The sequence below is a fragment of the Solanum stenotomum genome, chromosome 8 (assembly GCF_019186545.1).
Source record: "Solanum stenotomum isolate F172 chromosome 8, ASM1918654v1, whole genome shotgun sequence".
Lineage (NCBI taxonomy): Eukaryota > Viridiplantae > Streptophyta > Magnoliopsida > Solanales > Solanaceae > Solanum > Solanum stenotomum.
The window spans coordinates 43705459-43726315 of NC_064289.1; the positions used below are offsets into that span (position 1 = coordinate 43705459).

Consider the following 20857-nt stretch of genomic DNA (forward strand, 5'->3'; position numbering starts at 1 on the left):
AGATTGCTACTAAGTACCTCGCCTCAACTCATGGATGAGCACCCATCTCAAGTGATATACACTCAGTGTTTAGCATTATTCACCACAAAGTACTTTACATTCATTACATTCGTTCATTATGGGATAAGAGATTGTTACTAGATACTTTGCCTCAACTCATGGATGAGTATCCATTCCAAACCCAACATTCATTCATTGGAAAGCTCATAGATTCAACGATAAGAATAGCCTTTCACTTAAGAATCCCCTTATTGTGAGATAATCCTTTCACAAAAAATCAATATCATTTATTAGAGTATAATTCAGAATAGCCTTTCAATAGACTCATCATCATTAACATTATCATGGAACTTCATTCATTAGTCATTCATGAGTGTGTGTGAGTATGTGAGAATAACCTTTCACATATAGCATCTGCATTCATAAGTACTAGATTGAGAATATACTTTCATTCACAACACAATTACATTCTAAACATGATTATAATACATTCATTGAGATCACACACATATACTTCACATCATAATTATACATAGATCCTTCATGAACTTGCCTTCCAAGGATCTAAACCACCATCAACCCATATATGTAAGATACTACAATAGATTAGGAAATTGACATGATTCAACAATTAATACAATATAAACATAAAAAATTCAACATACCTGCATAGTCAATCAATTCCCAATCATAAATCACAATTTAGGAATTTAAGGGAAAACATGGGTTCTAGGAAGAAATCATTTTAATTCTGTTTTACATCCACAATTCATCCATAATTCAATGCAATAAAGCCTTTAGAAGTCGTTTTGAATCGAACCCATGCATAGATTGAAAATTAGGGTTTTTGGGTAAACTTGGAGATTTGAAATCAACTTTGAAAGTGGCTTCTTGTAAGAAACTAAGTCAAGGATGAAGACCACCATACCTTTAATGGAAGAATACCACGATAATCCCTTGAAAACCTTGAAGTCTTTACCTTGGAAGCTTGAAGTCATCACCTCCAATGGAGGTTTCTAGAGAGAGAACTTTTGAGAAAATAGGTGGGTTCTAATTCGGGTTTTGAAATAATGAATTTGAAAATAGAGTTTAAAACATTTAATATTCTTAAAATACCATAATTAACCCAAAATAACCATCCCTCAACTTAACTAAACTTAAAAGCAATCTACCAAACCACCCCTCATTAGGCCGAACCAGACAAGCTTTTGCAGGTGTGATCCACGAACCACCGTCCATGGACCGTGGATGGGTCCACAGACCATGGATGGGTCCACGGATCATCCTGCATGGCCATGGTTCGTGGATTCAGCTTGTATAATAGGGGATTTACCTATGGAGGCCATCCACGGGGCGTGGATGGACCTACGGGGTGTAGACCCCCTTCCGAAGGTCACATCATTTTTGTCAAATTTCTCTTTTGGGGCAGCCTTAGGGTTAGGCTTTAGGGTCCTATTCAAGGACCCATAGGGTTGTCCTTGGTGAGTCTCACCTTAATGTTTACCCCCTAAACCACTCAACCATAGCTCGGGATAACATTATACACGCTCAAACCTCACACTAACTCAAACACACACATGTTAGGCTCTAGTTGCACTTATTCATTTTACGGGTCGTTACACTTCACGACCACCTATACGGACCGTCAAGGGAACCGCGGCTCGTGGTGGTACCCGTGGTGTTTTAGGAAGTAGCTCCCTCAACCTTGCACAACTCCTATAAAGCTAAGGTAACCCCACAAGACCTCCCATGGCCCGTGGTCATGACCACGAGCCGTGAAGTTTCTCGTGAAGGGGAGCCTTTTCTTGGCCACTTTCTAGGGCACACTCCTTGCCAACCACGGGTGGCACCACAACTCGTGGTGGCCACCACGGGTCGTGAAGACCCTCGTAAACCCTTAGCCCTTGCCCTTAACCCTTGATGTTAACCATCACGTTTATGCTATAGTTCAACCTATCAATTTCTAGGTCGTTACACCGACCCTCTTCGCGAATCGCTAAATGGTACCTGAACTCGACCAGTTCCCTATTTCTCCAAAATTTAGAATTTTCAACATGTACATCTAACAACCATTATTCAAGCAACAAAAATAATAACTAAAACTTTGGCTGCCTCGCAAGAAGATTCCTAATTAACATCGTGTCACGACAAAGACACACTTTCAAGGTTCATTCTTTGGGTTAACCATGGTATCACTCGGTAAACCTCCTTTCGGTCTTACATTCAAATAAGTCAAGATTTGACCCATCTATATTTCCATTTGCTTAATAAATACCAGGTGTGAAGTAACTGTTTGGTTTAGAGAAGAGATGTGATCTTTCATTTCACTTAGTACCTTGTCCGATCCTTCCACTTTGTTGAGAATGCGAGCAACCATATCTTCGATGCATAAATTTGAAGGATCAACCCTTGGCTCTTTGGCTTTTGACACTCATGGAGAGGCACATATCGTTCTTTGTCGCCATCCCGCTCCCTCCAATTAGTACCATGGTCAAACCATTCCCTATCTTGGTCTCTCCAACTTTTGTGATCCTTGTTACAACCATGATTCTCCCTCAACTTGTTCAGATGGATACCTCTTGCATGATATGCCAATAAATGACCTTCTTTATTGTACATAGCTTCAAAGTGCACTTCATCATGATTTACTCAACCAACTCCGACTACATTTACAGCCTTAGAACCACTTCCCATGACATGTTTCATCAATAGGCCCATTTGGGTCATCCATTTTGTCATGTTTTCATCTCACTCATGATTATTTTCCTTTTGTTCTTTTGTAATCCCAAAGTTTAACGGAGACGCCTGATTTTCTCTAGTGTACCAAGCTCGATTGATTTTTGTCATCTTATCAAGAAAGTTAGAGGCTATGTCAAACGGTTAATGCATGATCCCTCCTCGAATGAGATGGTCTTCGACATTCTTGTTGATTGAGTCGAGGCTCCAGTAGAAATGTTGTACCAACACATTGTTCGGTAGTCCGTGAGTTGGACATTGGAGTAAAATCTTTTGGAACCTCAACAATGTCTCGTGAATAGGTTTACCATCTACTCGCTCAAAGTTCTTAATATTATCACCATCTTTGAGGGACGAAAAACCTTACATAAAATGTATCAGTGAGCTCCTCAAAAGAAGTGATTGATTATGTTGGTAAATCAGCCAACAACTTCATTGCTTCCCCTATTAGAGTAGAGGGAAACAAACGAAGTCGGACCGACTCCTGAGTCATGTGGTTGATAGAAATAGCCCACACACATCCACAATATTTCAGATGTGTTCATGATGGTCCTCATTAGAGAGTCCTTCAAAGAAACCCTTCAACATAGTGCTGGTCACAAGAAATACCACATTACCTACGGTCGGAGGCAATCAAATAGCACCCGTACTTCCCAACTGATCTTCATTGACATCGTGCAAATTAACAATGTCATCTTTGTTCCCTAGTTGGATGGCATTGCTCCCATTAACACTCATCTCTCCACCTGTTTAAGAGCAGGAAAGAAAGAACAAAAATAAGTTTATTCAACTACAACAAAATAAGTTCACAACTAAACTTCACGAAATGAATTCTAAACACCACTACCTGGCATATGGGCCATTTTTAATAACACTCAACTACACTTCATCTGATTCTAAGTGTAGGCGGTTGATGAGTCAACAAATTGGACTCACTTAGGTCTATATTTTTATAGAATTAGTGTCCTCAAATGCATATTTTATCTCGATATATGATAAAAACCCTTAAGTTTAAGGTATTTGGAGTTTGAGGGAAAGTATGGACACTATTTAGCAAAAAGGAAAAAAAGGCAGCTAAAAGAACAAAGAAATGAAGATCAGAGAATTGCCGAACCCATTCGACGTGTCGCTTTTAGGTCTTACCTCGACTTTTGTTCCAGTGTGCTGAGCCCTGAATGAATGGATCAAATCGGTAGTGAAAAGTAGCAGTCGACGTGTCGCCGAGCAGTTCTGTGAAGCAGTTCTGTGTCGCCAAATGATCAAAAACATAATGATGCTGAAGGATAGAGCAAGCTAATGATGAAACCTACCAAAGGGCGGATCACCGAGTTGATTGGCGATCTCGACTAACGATGTCGAATGATCCGCTGCAGCATAAATTTTTGAAAACTATAAATACTCGTTGAAATTTGTAGCTTAATATCAGATTTTTAATATAATTTTTTTAACATAGACTTTTGAGTTCTAAGTTTGGAGAGGGTTTTGAAGAACTTGAAGATTCAAAGGGTTTCAACTCCAAGAAATTGGACTTTGGTGTTGTGGATTCTTCACTCTTGGCTTGTTTTAAGACTTAAATCTTCATACAAACTCATATTGGTATAAATTTCTATATCTTTTACATGTCTAGCTAAAACCCCAGTTCTTGTAGTGTGATTTTCTGAATATGGGTTAGATTATCTGTTGGGTCTTGCTTGTTGATGATTTATTTGTTGTTTAGATATGAATTCGTTTAATAGTTACGGTGGAACTTAATGAAATTGTTATTGCAATACGTTTTCACCTTTGTGTTTTCGGCTTGCTCGAGAGAGAGGTCGTAGAACTAAGACTACTAAATTGATGGTCGGTGGGATTGGGTCGACATGAGGTTCAGCTCGAGAGAGTGAACCCTACTTCTTCTCCCACGTACTCAGCTCGAGAGAGTGAGTGGGCTAAGGTGGCGGGTGTTCTTCATGAGGCAAGTGGGTGTCCGAGAGGACCCTATTTGATTCAGGGTAAGTTGCTCGAGAGAGAATTTACGCCAATTATAGTCTAGCCTAGTCACAAATATTCAATGGATTTATGATCAAAAGCATGTACCACCACCTAAGGACAAATGCTTTTATTGTTATGGAAGGGTGAGGCCCACCTTTGTGTGCTACTCGTGAATCGTGTTTTGTTTGAGTATTTGGGTTGTGAGCTATAATGATTGTGTTAATATTGTTTTTGTGGATGTTTGAGCTTGTAGCTCCTTTTATTTTAAACTGCAAAATGATTTTGACTCATTCAAAATATTTTTTCCCACCTCTCGTGTGTTGAAAAATGTTGTTCTTTTGCAAAATTTAAGTCTCGATTCCGATCAATACCGATGACTTGCATAGTGCTCATGATCGAATGAACATGAATGTGCGGCTACGATGAGGCAAAATGAAGTGGCATAGACAATATGTGAACTCTTTGCATCTTGTTGTGATTAGCCATGTATCAAACTAATTCTCTTGTGATGACCGTTGCACACTAGCCAAAATGTGGAGTCTTGCTTGATTTTAGTGTCGATGCCTTGTGTTATGAGCTTACTGTGAACCACGAATGATAGATCCTAGAATTTGCCCTGTTGATCCGTTCGACGAAGTAAGTCTATCTCTCGATATGATATTAGGCAACTTTAAAAAGGGTGATCCAATTTGACATATACCTCTTTGTGGCCTACCTTATGAGCATGTGTAAACCTCTTTGTAACACCCCTTGAGCCTTACCTTTCTTTGGAAGAAACTTGATGAACTCATAACCTTTGTCTATTCATTACCCATAATCCTCGTGAAGTTGTTAGTTTGAATAGCCAACTTAGGCCAAAAGACTAAGTTGGGGTTGTGGTGAAAAGAAAAGGTAAATTAAGAAGTGCAAGAAAGGACCTCTTACCCATGATTTTGAGAAAAAATGGAACCCCTCCATATAAAAAAAAGAGAAAAGCGAAAGAAAAAGAAGAAGAATGAAAAAGAAAGTTGTGGAATAAAGTACAAAAGAAATGGGGTTTCTAAACAATCCATGGAAATTGAATAGTAGGATGATTTATGAGCAATAAAGAGAATGATGACAGAAAAGGAAAGGAAGTGATGTGAGCACCACATTTCATGAGGATAAAATTCACTGAGCCTAAATGACCAAACCTTTACACTCAGCCCCATTACAAGCTTTGAAAAGACCTTTTTTATCTTGAGTGAGCCGAAACAAATGTTGATCAAAAAATACGGGTAAACCTATGGGTGAAAGTATGCATCACGTTCATCTTTGTGAGCCTGAGCGTTGCGTTTGATTCCGAATCCTTCAATTGCAAACCATTGTGTGTGAATATTGAATCATTCCTTATCCGAGGGCATTTGAACACTTTGGTTAAGCTTGAACTTGCATTTGAAGCAAGTAGTGTGAACATGAGATTCTTTGATATTGGTGAGTCACAACTTTAATCTTTGAGTGCACATTTGATTTTTGCATAAGTAACTTGAGTCTTGTTGTGTTCATTCATGATTGAGTCTTGTGTAGCACTGTTCCAGACCTCCTTTTTACATGGTTGAGCTTGAGTTTGCTTGAGGACAAGCAAAAGTTTAAGTTGGGGGTGTTGATGAGTCCAAAAATTGGACTCATTTAGGGCTATATTTTGATAGAACTAGTGTCCTCAAATGCATATTTTGTCTTGATGTATGATGAAAACCATTAAGTTTCAGGTATTTGGAGTTCGAGGGAAAGCATGGACACTACTTAGCAAAAAGGAACAAAGGCAACTGAAAGAACAAAGAAATGAAGATCTGAATATCGCCCAACCCATTTGGCGAGTTGCCAAAAGGTATTACCTCGCCTTTTGTTCCAAGGTGTTGAGCCCTAAAGGAAAGGATCAAAATAGGTGTTGAAAAGGAGCAGTCGGCGTATCGCCGAGCAGTTCTGTGAAGCAATACTATGCCGCTAAATGATCCAAAACACGATGATGCTGAAGGATAGACAAAGACGGCGATGAAACGTACCAAAGGGCGGATCGCCGAGTTGATTGGCAATCTCGACAAACGCCGCCGAATGATCCGCTGAAGCAGAAATTTTTGAAAACTATAAATACTCGTTGAGAGTTGTAGCTTAATATTAGATTTTTAATATAAAATTTTTAACATAGACTTTTGAGTTCTAAGTTTGGAGAGGGTTTTGAACAACTTGAAGATTCAATGGGTTTCAACTCCAAGAAATTGGACTTGATCTTGTGGATTCTTCACTCTTGGCTTGTTTTAAGACTTAAATCGTCACACCCATTTGAATGTAAACCTATATTGGTACAAATTTCTATCTCTTTTACATGTCTTGCTAGAACCCCAATTCTTGAGGTGTGATTTTGTGAATATGGGTTAGATTATCTTTTGGGTCTTGCTTGTTGATGATTTATTTGTTGTTTAGATGTGATTTCGTTTAGAAGTTGCGGTGGAACTTAATGAAATTATAGTTGCAAATACGATTTCACCTTTGTGTTTTCAGCTTACTTCAGATAGAGGTCGTAAAACTAAAACTACTAAATTGATGGCCGGTAGGATTGGGTCGACATAAGGTTCAGCTCGAGAGAGTGAACCCTAGTCCTTCTCCCACACACTCAGATCGAGAGAGTGAGTGGGCTAAGGTGGAGGTTGTTCTTCATGTGGCAAGTGGGTGTCCGAGAGGAACCCATTTGATTCTAGGTAACTTGCTCGAGGGAGAATTTACCCCCACTATAGTCTAGCCTAGTCACAAATATTCAACGGATTTATTATCAAAAGCATGTATTGATGAGTACACAAATTGGACTCAGTTAGGGCTATATTTTAGTAGAAATTGTGTCCTCAATTGCTTATTTTATCTCAATATCTGATGAAAAACCCTAAGCTTAAGGTATTTGAAATTTGTAGGAAAGAATGGACACAACTGTCACAGCCCTTTACGCGCACGGTGGCGGAAGGATTTTTCCAACTTAAGCGACGTTATTGATTAGGGATTATTTTATTTTTTGTTTCAGAGTCGCCACTTGAAATTGAATTATGGTGTTCCAAGTCACCTTTTCGAATCCCTAATCAATAAGAAATGACCCTTTGAGTTTTGGTTGCGAACCAGAAATTCGGGTAAGGAATTCTGTTGACCGAGGGGAAGGTATTAGGCATCCCTCGAGTCTCGTGGTTCTAGCACGATCACTTTTATTGACTTATACTTATTTTTACTATTTTTGGATATATTATGTCTACAGGTCATGGCTTGCTTTTTTTTTTTATTTGTTGAATTTTTATTAGTCTTAAATCGGATGCATAACTGCATTCTCGATCTTGACATTTGGAGACATAACTGTCTTCCCCTCTCGAGTTCATCACACCTAATAATCTCAATTTACACCTCTTGGTTTGAATTAAAAAAAATTAATTATTAAAATAATTTGGTCAAGGTGCGTAACCGCATCCTAGAATTTGACCAAGGTGCGCAACCACATCCTTGAGTTTCTTAAGTATCTCAAAAAGATGTGGAACCACATTCTTAATTGAGATGAAATTTAATTACGTTTGTACTCATCCAATGTATAATAGATCCTAATATATACCTATTATTATGTTAAAACAGTCTAAAAGCAAATGTCAACGTCAAAATGTTAAAGTGACCAAAACCTTTTCTATATGTCACTTATCACCTCCCCTACAAAATATTAAATTCAATTAATTAAACCTTATTTTATTAAAGCATAAAAGTACTTTCAGTCATTAACTAAACAGAGTGTTATTAATTTACAAATTTTTAATATAATTATTAGTTTTTCAGTGAAGCATAACAAAATATAAACAAATAAAGTAAGAGCAACAATAGTGTTTCCAAGCATTAACAAAACATAGCGCAATTAATTTATAATTTTTTAATGAAAGCATAATAAAACAACAAATATATTAAGAGTACGCTTTAACTAATAATTAGTGACTATATCTCATTTAACAAATATTTCGCTTAAACAATGAGGCAATTTTTATTATTTGCAAGTTATTACCCCCAAATCTAATGTCATAAATTAATGAACTCATAAAAGGGACCTTTTTAAGAAAAAATAAATCTAATCTTTATATTCACAATAAATTTGAAACTAGCCTTAGATCTATGACCCTAAGAATACCAAGAATCTAAGAGACTTTAGATGATAAAGATTAAATAGTATAAAAATGCATTTTTGGTTAACAAACAATGATTTACTTAGTCCATTCTTAAATTGTGCTATCAACGAATAACTCAAAAATATGTGAATTGATCAAATTAATTAACAACAATCCACGAGTCACGTTTCCGCTTGATAAAATAGAGTGAATAAACAAAAATATTGATTCCTGGGTGAGCGAGAAGCAAATATACGTTATATCATATTTTAATCCAAATTTAACAATACAAATATTTACATGTATTTCAATATTATAATGGCAAAGCTAAACACACATGAAATTTGAATAAATTCATGACACCGAAATTAAGTACTATATAATCATGAAAATCAAATTATAAAATAAATGTTAAATAGTACCTCTTGCGAAAATCAAACTCACGAAAAGAACGCTAATAGGAAACCACGAACTTGAAACCACAAAATAAACCTCCAACTCAACCTTTATTTGTGAGTGAAAAAAAATATAAAGTGGGGGGTGATTTTTATTTTCCTTTTCTGTGAGATCTTTTTATTTTTGTGTGTTGAATTTTTGGTTAATGTTGTACGTGTTGATTGTAAATATAAAATAGGAGCGTTGTATGGTATGAACATATTTTTTTTGTTCTCCCCTTTCAGATGTGTTCCTTTTTTTTTCTTCTTAAATTTTTATAATTTAGTAATTTTTCTCTTGTTTTTCATGTTTTATTTTAATAATATTTGTTTGACTTTCTATTAAACGTTTTTGTTATTCCTTTCCTTAAAATAAATTTAGTTTTAAATCTTTTTTTTTTTACGTTTTGTTTCACCTTTTTTTTGTTTATATTTTTCTTTTGACATTCTGTACATTTTGTTTTATTTTCTTTTTTATCTAATTTTAATTCAATTTGTTCCTTCTCGTTATCCTAACAAGTTTATTATTATTATTTTTGCTAGAACCCTAAATATCAAGACAACACTCATATTATAGCATAAAACATGACTTAATACTTTTCTAAATACGATCAAACAAAGAATTCATTCAACTTAGTAAGACACAAACATAAAACTTTGATAATTAATTAAAGAAAAAGAGCGTGGAATGGACTCTTAAGCATGCAAGAAATACTCACATGCCATATAGCATGTTCGAATATACTTCAGTACACAACATTAATAATATTAATAGATTAAACACATACGAAATCTGAACAACTTCAATATATTGAAACTAATTCTTGCGCAATAATGACATAAAATTATGCAAAAATAAAATACCAATAAATGTTACCTTTTGTGAAAATTAGTTAACGAGAAGAAAGGACAAATAATCAGGAGCCACGAACTTGAAACCGCGAAAACAGATTTCCAGATCTTCAATCACAATGTGAGAAAGTACAATGTATGTATTGCTTTCTTTTAATTAATGCCTATATCTCTGTGTGTGCCTTTTAAGTGTGTCCTCCCTTTTTTTTCTTCTTTTGTACGTATGTGTCCTATATATATAGGATAGGTTTTTTTTTTCTTGCAGATTTGTAGTAGTAGTCTAGTGGGTATAGGAGTGGGTAGTGGGCTGTTTAGTTGAGGAGAACGTGAGGGTGTGTAGAGAATTGTGGGAAAGTGGGAGTGTGGGGGGTGTATGGTATTGTTGTTGTTTATTTGTTTATTTATTTTAAAAAGCATCAAACTGTTTTTGCTCTTCTTTTCCTTTTATTTTCTTACGTGTAGTATGTTTTTGGGTAGGTATAGGAGTGGGGTAGGTTTGTTAGATTAATTAGGTTATTTTTTTTTATTTACTTTAGTTTTAGTTTTATTTTACTCTTAAAATAATAAATTATAATAACATATCAACTAATTATTTAAAATTAATAAAAATCTAATAAAAAGTCAACTAGCTATATATATAAGATCAATTAAATAATACTATCTTATTTATAAAAACTTAATTTCAAAAATTATATAGATTTTTTGTAATCTTTCATTTCATTTTTAAACAAATGAAAATAAAACTTACTAAAAAAAAGGATTCTATTTTTGTTGTTTTCAAATTGTTTAAAATAACTTAACAAAATAAGAGAAAAGTCAAAATATTTAATTTATATTTATAAAAAAATTTCAGCTCTAAAAATTGTGCAAAATTTTAAGTTCGGTAAAAAATACGTGTCTACAACTACGTAGCAAAAAGGAATGAAAATGTTGAACATAATGAAGAAATGAATGCCTAAGGATCGCTGAGTCCACTTGCCGAGTCGCCGAACGGTCTTACTTCGCCTTTTGTTCCAGTGTGCTGAGCCTTGAAGGAAAGGATAAAGTCGGCGGAAAAAGAAGCAGTCTGTGCATCGCAGAGAAGTTCTGCGAAGCAGTACCATGTCGCCCAATGACACAGAGCACAACGATGCTAAAGGCTGGTGCAAGATGAGGATGAACTACACCAAAAGATGAATCACCGAGTTGATCGACGATTCCGACTAACGATGCCGAATGATCCATTGCAGCACAAATCTGTGAAAACTATAAATACTAGTTGGAGTTGTAGTTTTTATTTATAGTTTTAAGTGTGGAACAATTATTATAATTTTCATATAGAATAGTACTTTTGATATTTTTGCTAGAAGTTTGAAAGGGTTTTGAAGACTTGAATATCCAAAGGGTTTCATCTTCAAAATTTTGATTTGGGCCTCTTTGATTCTTCAATTTTGGCATGTATCAAGACTTAAATCTTCATACCCAGTTGAATGCAAGCTTAATTTGGTATAAATTTCTATGTCTAATACATGTGAGGCTAAAGACCCCAAGTCTTGGGTTGTGATTTAGCGAATATGGGTTAAGATAATTATTGGGTCTTACTTGCTGATAGTTTAATCGTAGTTTAATTGTGATTTCGTTTAGTAATTGTGGATGAATTTAATGAATTTGTAGTTGCAAATACAGGTTTATTTATGTGTTTTCGGCTTACACGAGAGAGAGGTCGTAAAACTAAAACTACTAAATTGATGGACGGTAGGAGTGGGTCGACATGAGGTTCAACTCGAGAGAGTGAATCCTAGTCTCATTCCCACACACTCAGCTCGAGAGAGTGAGTGGGTTAAGGCATAGGCTGGACTTCATGCGGCAAGTGGGTGTCCAAGAGGAACGCATTTGAAACGGGGTATGTTACTCAAGAAAGAGCTTATCCCCTTTAAAGTTTAGCCTAGTCACAATTATTCTATGAATCTTCTATCGAAAGCATGTAGCAAATAATCTAGCTTAGCCCATATTCCCGTCACATCCCAAGAATCCCCTCCCATTACTTAGAAATCCTTGTTTATTTTGTTGTTTTTACTTACTAGTGACATAACCCCATTGTTAAAGGGGGATACTCTTGTGTCCTCCTTTAATTTACCATATTTTTAATCGTTAATATCTTTAGCTACGACTAATTAGAAATAAATTTTACTTTTCTATTAATTCTCAAAACAATTCTCTTGGGAACGATCCCAACCCTTGGTTGTGTTACTAAACTATTGTACGATCGTAGACACTTGGATTAGAAGTTGTGTCTTGATTACGCAAACATCAAAATGGCACCGCTACCGGGGAGTGGTTTTATTTGAGAATTTTTAGATTAGTAATTTTTTTGTTCTTCTTTGTTGTAGTTTACTCACTTAATCTTTAGTTTTATTTTGTTGGTTTGTTTGTATCCAAATAGAGGAAGTGAGCATGGTGAGCTACACTCGGAAGCCAATAGAGTTTCCTCCATTAGAGGTAATGATGTTCCGGGATCGTATCCTCACCTTCAAGAAATTGGAAGGAGAACGGATCCACAAGTCATGGGCAATGTTTAATGAATTGATCAATCAATGCCCAAATTATGACATTCCCGACATAGCTCTCCTTGACTGTCTCTCCAGAAGTCTTAGTCCTGGAAACAAGAGGTTGGTCGAACAACTCATTCATGGAGGCATTGCGAAACATCCATATGTGATAGCAGCTCAACTGCTTAATCGAATGCTTGAAACGAACCGAGAAGTACAAAAGGACTTCATGTTTGCCTGCCTAATGACTCAGATGGATGAGTTGGCAAAAAAGATGGTGAAGATCGAAGTCCAGTGTTAGAGGAAGGATAAATGCATCCCTCCTCATAAGTGAAGAAGTATCAAAGACAATGAGGTTAAACGCCTTGAGGAAATGCTCTTAATCATTCTCCACAAAGTGACTAAGCAAGATAGAGAGATGAAAGGAATGAAGGAAGACATTGACATAATGAAGCGGATGATTTGGTCTCATTCCAGAGCTATCAAGCTACTCGAGAACCTCATGTGTTACGCATTTCTCGATCTCCACCCTCAACAAAATAGGGGGTTGCTTAGGGATACTACGGCTAACCCAAAAATTGAGTTTGAGTGCTGACTTGCGTCGTGCCACGACATTATCTAAGCCACTATTTTGGAGGCAAACCAAAACCCTTGTTCTTATTTTGAGTTTATAAATAATGGTGTGTTGATTGTGTAGGTTTAAGTGGGAAAGCGTTTGAAAAGTGCAGATGGGCGAAAGAATGACCTAGTTGGCGCATAGCCGGAAGGGTCGGCGTTCCCGATTTAATCCGTTGTTAAGTTCAAAATCATAGTAATTTGGGCTTGTAAATTTCGGTGAGCCAAGGAGAAATTTGGCGAATAGCAAACCAGGTTAGTCATCCCGATGTAGACCGTCATTTGGATCATCATATTTAATGAAGGTCCTGTAAAATTCGGAGAGATAAATAACCAATGGGCGTGTCACCAAGTACGTAGGTGAACATGAGTAATATTGCCAAATGGGCATGAACCGGATAGTATATCGGTTCCAAGGGTTTGAAATTTCATTTTCCCTCACTTTCTACCCTCACCAAATATAGATTCGCATCTTTGTAAGTATTTTAGGTGGTGGTTTGTGCTCAGAGTTGGATTACTTTGCTGCTTAGCATTTCAATTTGTATTAATCGTCATCTAAGGTTAGTTTTCGAACCCTGAGTTTATTTTTAAGAATCTTTTGCTCACTTGCAATACTCATATCTTGTTGTCGTGTGCTGGGCCTATCAGGTAGGATTAGAATGTTTGAATGCATATCTTAAGTCTAGAATCTTGCCTATTGTATCTTGATTTTTAAAATTTTCTATGCTTGTGCGTTGAAATGAGTCAAATCTTGTGATTAAACTTGTGTGCTGTCTAGATTTGTAGAACCAGGAGACCTCTGAGTATCCCGGGATTGCAGGGTTGAATTTGAGATGTCGGGTCTATTATTGGCACGTTGGGCTGTTTGGTTAGCTAAATCTTGCTCATTAAATTACTCGGTGGTTCGCCTAAAAATACCCATCTCACCTTTAATTTCGTGTGAAATTTGACTTGAGATTCTATAGCTTTGAGCGAGAAGCCTGAAGTCGCCAAAAGCACTCGGCGACTCGCCAAAAGCGATCTAGTTCGCCCTTTTTCTGCCTCCCAGATCTCTTGTTGAGCTGTAACTTTCGGCGGACAAACCGTTGTTCACTGAAAGTAGTGGGAGAGACACTGAAAAGGCCTTCTCATCGCCAACTTTCTCTAACCTTTGAGCCAATCCTTTTGGCGAGCCCGAGCTAGCTCGCCAAGGTGGTTCGACAATTCGCCGACTAGATCGGCGAGTCTGTCTGCAGTATATTGTCTAACTTATTAATTGTATTGTTTCTCAATTTATTAAGTATATTGCAAACATGGCTAGACCAAAGGTTCCAGGTAGAGACATGCCACCACGCAATAAGGTGAAAGGGATTAAAATCAACGAAGGCACAGCGGTATCAAAAGACAAGACCACAAAACTGTCCACATCTTATAGGAAAAACAAAGGAAAAAGCAAAGCACCTGAGTTATCAGACGCAAGCTCCGACAGTGAGAGATATTATGCTTCTTACCACAGTCCATTTGATAGTGAGAAGGAACATCAGACTACAGGATCTAAAGAGGATGAGCTTACAATAGCACAGAGAGCTGAATTACGATCTAACAGGCTAACTGATCCATCTAAAATCCGGAGTCCCTGGTCTACCACTCCTATACTACCAGATCCAGAACAAGCAATAGTGTTGGCACCTCTTGTACAAGGTCCTCCGCCCAAGTCAATGAATAGATCGAAGGTTGAGTGGCTGAGGACAATCCTGGAGGAAAAATGTATGTCCATAGATGGGGTTATCGATAGGTACCTGGAGATAATGGAGTGCCTGAACCACCTCAAGTTCCAAATATTGAAAAAACCCCATGGCTCTTACATACCAAGTTGGGTAAGAGAATTTTACAGTGCATACAGTGCACTGGTACCCTAGAGGAAGAGGCTAATATCAACGTTCAAAGAAGCCGACTATGTGGTTGTTAGAGGAAGGAAGGTAATTTGTGACAGTGAGGCCATCAACACAATCTTGGGCAAGTCCAAAAGTATTGAGGATCACTGCCAGTACTTGATCAGAATAGAGAAGCTGGACATAATGAAAAAGTGGTTATCCCCACCTACTTCAGACAGTTTGCTGAGGTGGTTGGCAGAAGGTGGTCCAATTCAAAATAAAGACCTGAATGTAGCTGAAATATACTAATTCGGATTTATCAGCAGTACAATTATGCCATCCCAGAATGAGTTGATTCTTCGCCTTGCTAAAGCAGCTTGTTTGGGTTGCATCATGGAGAAGACTAGAATAAATTTGGGGATGATCATTGCTTCAGAGATTCATACGCGTGCAAAGTAGACCCGGACCTCTCTTCCTTTCCCGATATTGATCATCGAGTTGTGTATAAAGGCTCGGGTACCAAAAGATGCAAAGAAAAATGTGGAAGTGATTCCCACATCATCCACTGATATTCGAAGGATCGAAGATGAGTACCTTAAAGATTAGGAGGAAAAGAAGAAGGAAGCCCCGGTGGACGCTGAATCAGCACCTGCAGAGGCTTCTTTTCCTAATCCGGCCTCTGGGCCTTCAAGTATCCCTATTGCTACTTCTTTTGATACTCCAGATTCTTCTGCAATTGAACTACCTCCTAGACCTACTGTTTCTATCTCCCGACCTCCACTCACACAGGCTTCCCTAATCCGGATGGGACACCTGGCCCTTTCTGCTGATTGTTGGGCTGCCAGTCTAGAGGACTTTGTTCCAAGCATCATCCAGCTGTCCCTGGGCGATGCTGTTAAACCTCTTAACACTATCATTGATGCCCTGGCAGCCAGGATAGCGGTGTGTGAGCACAACCAAGGTGCCACAGATGAGGTGATAACTTTAAAAGCTGCCATTGCTGAGCCGCAAAAATATGTAAACCACCTGAAGTCCACCGATGTATCCACAATTTTTGGAACAGTGGAAATTCCAGACGTGCCTAAGATGACTCAAACCACCACTGGACATGGGGATAGAATGGAGCAGACAGTCGATCCTGACTTAGAAGTAAAGACTGATGAAGAGATGCATCAGGAGACTGGGGGAGCTGCAGATGAAGAGATGCATCAGGAGACTGGGGGAGCTGCAGATGAAGAGCTGACCGAGACGGAAGCAATTATGATAGATGCTACCATAAAGTCTTCCTTAGCACATGTTGCGGGATTCAGTGGAGCAGGCCTTTCTGGAGTCTGATGAGTCCGCAAATTGGACTCATTTAGTGCTTTATTTTGATAAGAATAGTGTCCTCGAATGCTTATTTGGTCTAAATATCTGATGAAAACTTTTAAGTTACAGGTATTTGATGTTTTAGTGAAAGCATCGACACTTAGGCGAAAAAAGGAATAGAGAGGCTGAAAAGAACGATGAAGCTAAAGCCCGAGCATCGCCAAGAACACTTGGTAATTTTCTGAAGAGATTTACTCCGCCCTTTGTAAGATTACGCGAACCCCTAAAGGAGAAGGATCAAAAAGGCGATGAAAGGAGCAGTCGGCGCTTCACTGAATAGTTTCGCTAAGCAGTACTATAATGCCCAATGGTCCAGAATGTGAAGGTGCTGAAGGCAAGCACGAAACAGCGGTGAGACAGACAAAGGGCGATTCGCCGAAGTCATTCAGCAACATCGACTAACTTCGCCGAAAGATCCGCCAATGCTATTTTCTGAAGTCTATAAATACTGAACTTATTATTATTTTTAGGGAGTCAAATTTTTATTTTAATTTCCAGAAGAGAGTAGTACGTTTTAGATATTTTCTCTCATGTTTGGAGAGGGTTTTTGGGTACTTGAAGAAAAGAGTTCATCTTACCCAAGTTGGAAGTGGGTCTTCTCTATTCTTCTTCCTTTGCATAAATTAAGGTTTAATTTCTTATACCCATTTGATTTTACTATCATTTTAGGCGTATTTTGTTATTTCTTGATGTGTGGCTAAAAAACTCCATTCTTGGGGTGTGATTTAGCAAATATATGTTGATATTATTGTCAGGTCTTGCTTGTTGATAGGTTAGATGTAGTTTAATGGTGATTTCACCTAGTGGTTGTGGTTTAATCCAAAGGGTTTGTAGTTGCAAATACAAAGCCACTCAAGTGTTTTCTGCTTGGCCAAGAGGGAGGTCGTGAAACCAAGACCCCTAGACCGATGGCCTAAGGAGTGGGTCGACTTGAGGTTTAGCCCGAGAGGCTGAGCTCTAGTGCCATATCCTAACACTGAGCTCGAGAGAGTGAGTGGGGTAAGGCGTAGGCTGGTCTTCATATGGTAAATGGGTGTCCTGGAGGAACGCATTTGAAAAAGGGTAAGTTACTCGAGAGGGAACTTATTTCCATTTAAAACTTAGCCTAGTCACTATTATCTTAAAAATTTCTTGTCAAAAGCACGTACCCAACTATCTATCGTAACTTGTACTGTGGTCACACCCAAGAACATTTCCCCATACTTGATTCTCCTGTTAATTTTTGCTGCTTTTACTACTTGTAACAAAAATCCCAAATCGATATTTGACACTTTCGTGTAACCCCTTTATTTACAATGTTTTTTTTCGTTAATGTCTTTAGCTACGAATAATTAGAGCTTAATTTTATTTTTCTGTCAATTCTCCAAACCACTCCCTTCGGACACGACCGCAACCTTTAGTTCCGTTACTATACTATCGACGATCGTAGACACTCATACCATAGGTTAGTGTCATTGGTCACGATAAGCATCAAAATGGCACCGCTGCCGGGGAGTAGTGTTATTTGAGATTTTTATGATTAATAGAATTTTTCTTCTTCTTAGTTGGAATTTACTAATTTAATTTTCAGTTGTGTTTTGAGTATTTGTGTGCCACAACAGGCCATATGAGTACAGACGTGGACAATAGCGGCTAAGTGGGTCACTCAGCAGGTGGTGTTTTTCATCGAGACGACATCAATGATGCTAATAGTATTTATCATCCTATTGGCATGGGCGAGATGGGTGAAACTTCCATACCACAAGCTGACGGGAATGTAATGTTCAAAGTTATCAGCGCAACACTCTAACTCATACATTCGAGAGGCTTATTTGGAGGATTCGAACATGAAGATCTGCACGATCATGTAAGAAGCTTTGTGGATGTGTGCACCCTTTTATCATTCAAGAACCTATCTCAAGAATCCATACGGTTTCACTTATTCCTATTTTTGTTAACTGGGGGTGCCACTAAATGGTTGATTGAGTGCCCGAATAACTCCATTAGATCATGGGAGGAGTTGGTTGTGGCATTTCATCAAAGATTCTTTCCTCCATCGAAAATGATGAAGCTGAGAGACGATATCCAGAATTTCGACCAACAGGAAGGTGAACCAATTCACGAGTCATGTACAAGATTCAAAAGATCTTTGCGTAAATGCCCAACGCAAGGGCCACCAGGTGAGTTACTGTTCCAATACTTCTACCGTAGTCTGGATTTGGTAAATAAAGAAATAGCTGATCAATTGGTGCAAGGAGGAATAATGTTACAATCATTTGAAGTAGCCTCATTTCTCCTAGATGGTATGATTAAAGTAAACCAAACATGGTATACCAAAGATGATCAAGTCTCCCCACTATTCTTCCGATTGACGTAGGAACATATCAAAAGGAAAGGGAAAGGGATTAAAACATCAAGAAGATGTTATCTCAAATGGAAATGCTACAAGAATATATGAAGGGGATGCATGGGGTGTTTCGAGTTGAGGAGAGTTCTTCTTTTTGTTACTCAAGACCGGGGGAGAATAAAGGTTGGAACTCCAGAAAATACGAGGAAGGTTTCCATACACACTATCAACCGTGTGGTGGGAAACAAGGTTGGAACTATTATCGAGGAGAAGAACCAGGGAGATATTGGAAAGATTAGGTTGACCAGGATGGTCAGGAGGAGGACCATATCGACTTGTGTGAAAGCCCGAAATCTAAAGGGAGTCCAGGTAGTCCTCGGGTAAATGAGTTGTTATCAGGCATACTCGACAAAGTTGAGGGCTCTGATGATCAGCTAAAAGGAATGAAAGATGACTTTTCATCATTGAACAACAAAGTAAATTCTTATGCGTATGCCCTCAAAATGCTGAAAGGTAGATTGAGTCTGTTATCAACTCAATTAACATCCACATCACCCATGGACCATATTGAAAGATAGTTGGCTGTGGTTACTCGTAACGGTAAGGTGGCAATAAGGGGTATGATGGAAGATGAGGATACTCAAAAACTTGAAGAGAGTGAAGGAGTGGAGGAACAAGATTTTCTTATTCAACAAGGCCTTACTAAAGAACCAGAGGAGGAAAAAGATCAACAAGTTCAAGTTCCAAAAGTCATACATCCCTTACCCATGATACCTCCACCATTTCCCCAACGTTTGAAAAAGAAAAATGAAGATGAGAAGTTCAAATTTTTTTCGTCAGTATTCAAGAGCTTATCATTCAACCTTCCTTTGGTAGAAGCATTGTTGGAAATGCTGGGATACGCCAAATTCATGAAAGAGCTGGTTAGAAATAAAAGGAGTTTGGAATATGAAACGATAGAGGTGCCCCATAGTTGTAGTGCAATTATGACAAATGATTCAATTACTAAGAGAGAAGATCCTGGAGCATTAACAATCCCGTACACAATTGGCATGCTCCAATTTGCTAAACCCTTATGCGACTTAGGCGCAAGTATCAACTTGATGCCCTATGCAATATACAAGCTACTTTGTTTGGGTGAACCAAAAGTAACCACAATGAGACTCCTCATGGCTGATCGATCAATCAAGCACCCAGTTGGAATACTTTATGACATAATTGTAAAAGGGGATTTGTTCCTCTTTTCAGCTGATTTTGTGATTCTAGACTGTGAGATTGATGTTGAAAGTCCCATTATTTTGGGAAGGCCTTTCTTATTTAATGGGAGAGCACTGGTGGATGTTGAAAGCGGAAAATTGAAGTTCCATGTGAATGAAGATGAGGTGACCTTCAATATCTGTAAGTCCATGAAACAACCAAGTAACATCTATGTAGTTTCCACTGAGGATGTGATATATAAGGAAGTGGCAAGTGTGAGTCATTTAATGCGCAATAATGAGCTACTTGAATTTGTGCTTGCTAATTATGATGAATTCGAAGTTCAGGGTTACGAGGAAGTGGTAGCTGCTTTATCAGGATTAGGAGCATATTCAACGAATCCAATCAAATTGGATATTAATTTGAAAAATAAAGAAAGCCCCCTTCTAAACCATCAATAGAAGAACCACCACATTTGGAGTTAAAAGTCCTACCCTCTCATCTCAAATATGCCTTCTTAGGAGCCAATAATACTCTACCGGTAATTATTGCCGCCAATTTGCTTGACAAACAGGTGAAATTTCTCATTGAAGTACCACGAAAGCAAATAAATGCTTTGGATGTACAATAGCCGATATAGTAGGAATTCCTCCTTGTATCTGCACTCACAAAATCCGGCTTGACAAGGAATGCAAGCCTAGTATGGAACATCAACGGAGATTAAACCCTCCAATGCAAGAGGTGGTAAAAAGGGAAATCATCAAGTGGCTGGATGCAGGGGTGATATACCATATTGTAGATAGTAAGTAGGTAAGTCTGGTGCAATGTGTCCTGAAAAAGGGAT

The 20857-nt window shown here is 37.9% G+C and overlaps 2 protein-coding genes across 2 annotated transcripts in view; one reads left to right on the forward strand and one right to left on the reverse strand.

Annotated features, from left to right (window-relative positions):
* LOC125874890 (uncharacterized) overlaps nucleotides 1-20857 on the reverse strand; it is a 942258-nt gene that overhangs the window by 583716 nt on the left and 337685 nt on the right. The gene's annotated exons all lie outside the window — the stretch shown is intronic.
* Nucleotides 18532-20474, forward strand: LOC125873816 (uncharacterized). The gene is made up of 3 exons (XM_049554665.1): nucleotides 18532-18649; nucleotides 18983-19185; nucleotides 19422-20474. The coding sequence occupies exons 1-3, from the start codon at nucleotides 18532-18534 to the stop codon at nucleotides 20472-20474; spliced, it is 1374 nt and encodes a 457-aa protein (XP_049410622.1).

Coding starts and splice junctions, on each gene's coding strand:
- LOC125873816 (XM_049554665.1), top strand. CDS start 18,532: ATGATGAAGCTGAGAGACGATATCCAGAATTTCGACCAACAGGAAGGT. Junction 18,650..18,982: donor CCCAACGCAAGGGCCACCAG/GTGAGTTACTGT, acceptor TTGTTACTCAAG/ACCGGGGGAGAATAAAGGTT. Junction 19,186..19,421: donor GAAATCTAAAGGGAGTCCAG/GTAGTCCTCGGG, acceptor CGTAACGGTAAG/GTGGCAATAAGGGGTATGAT.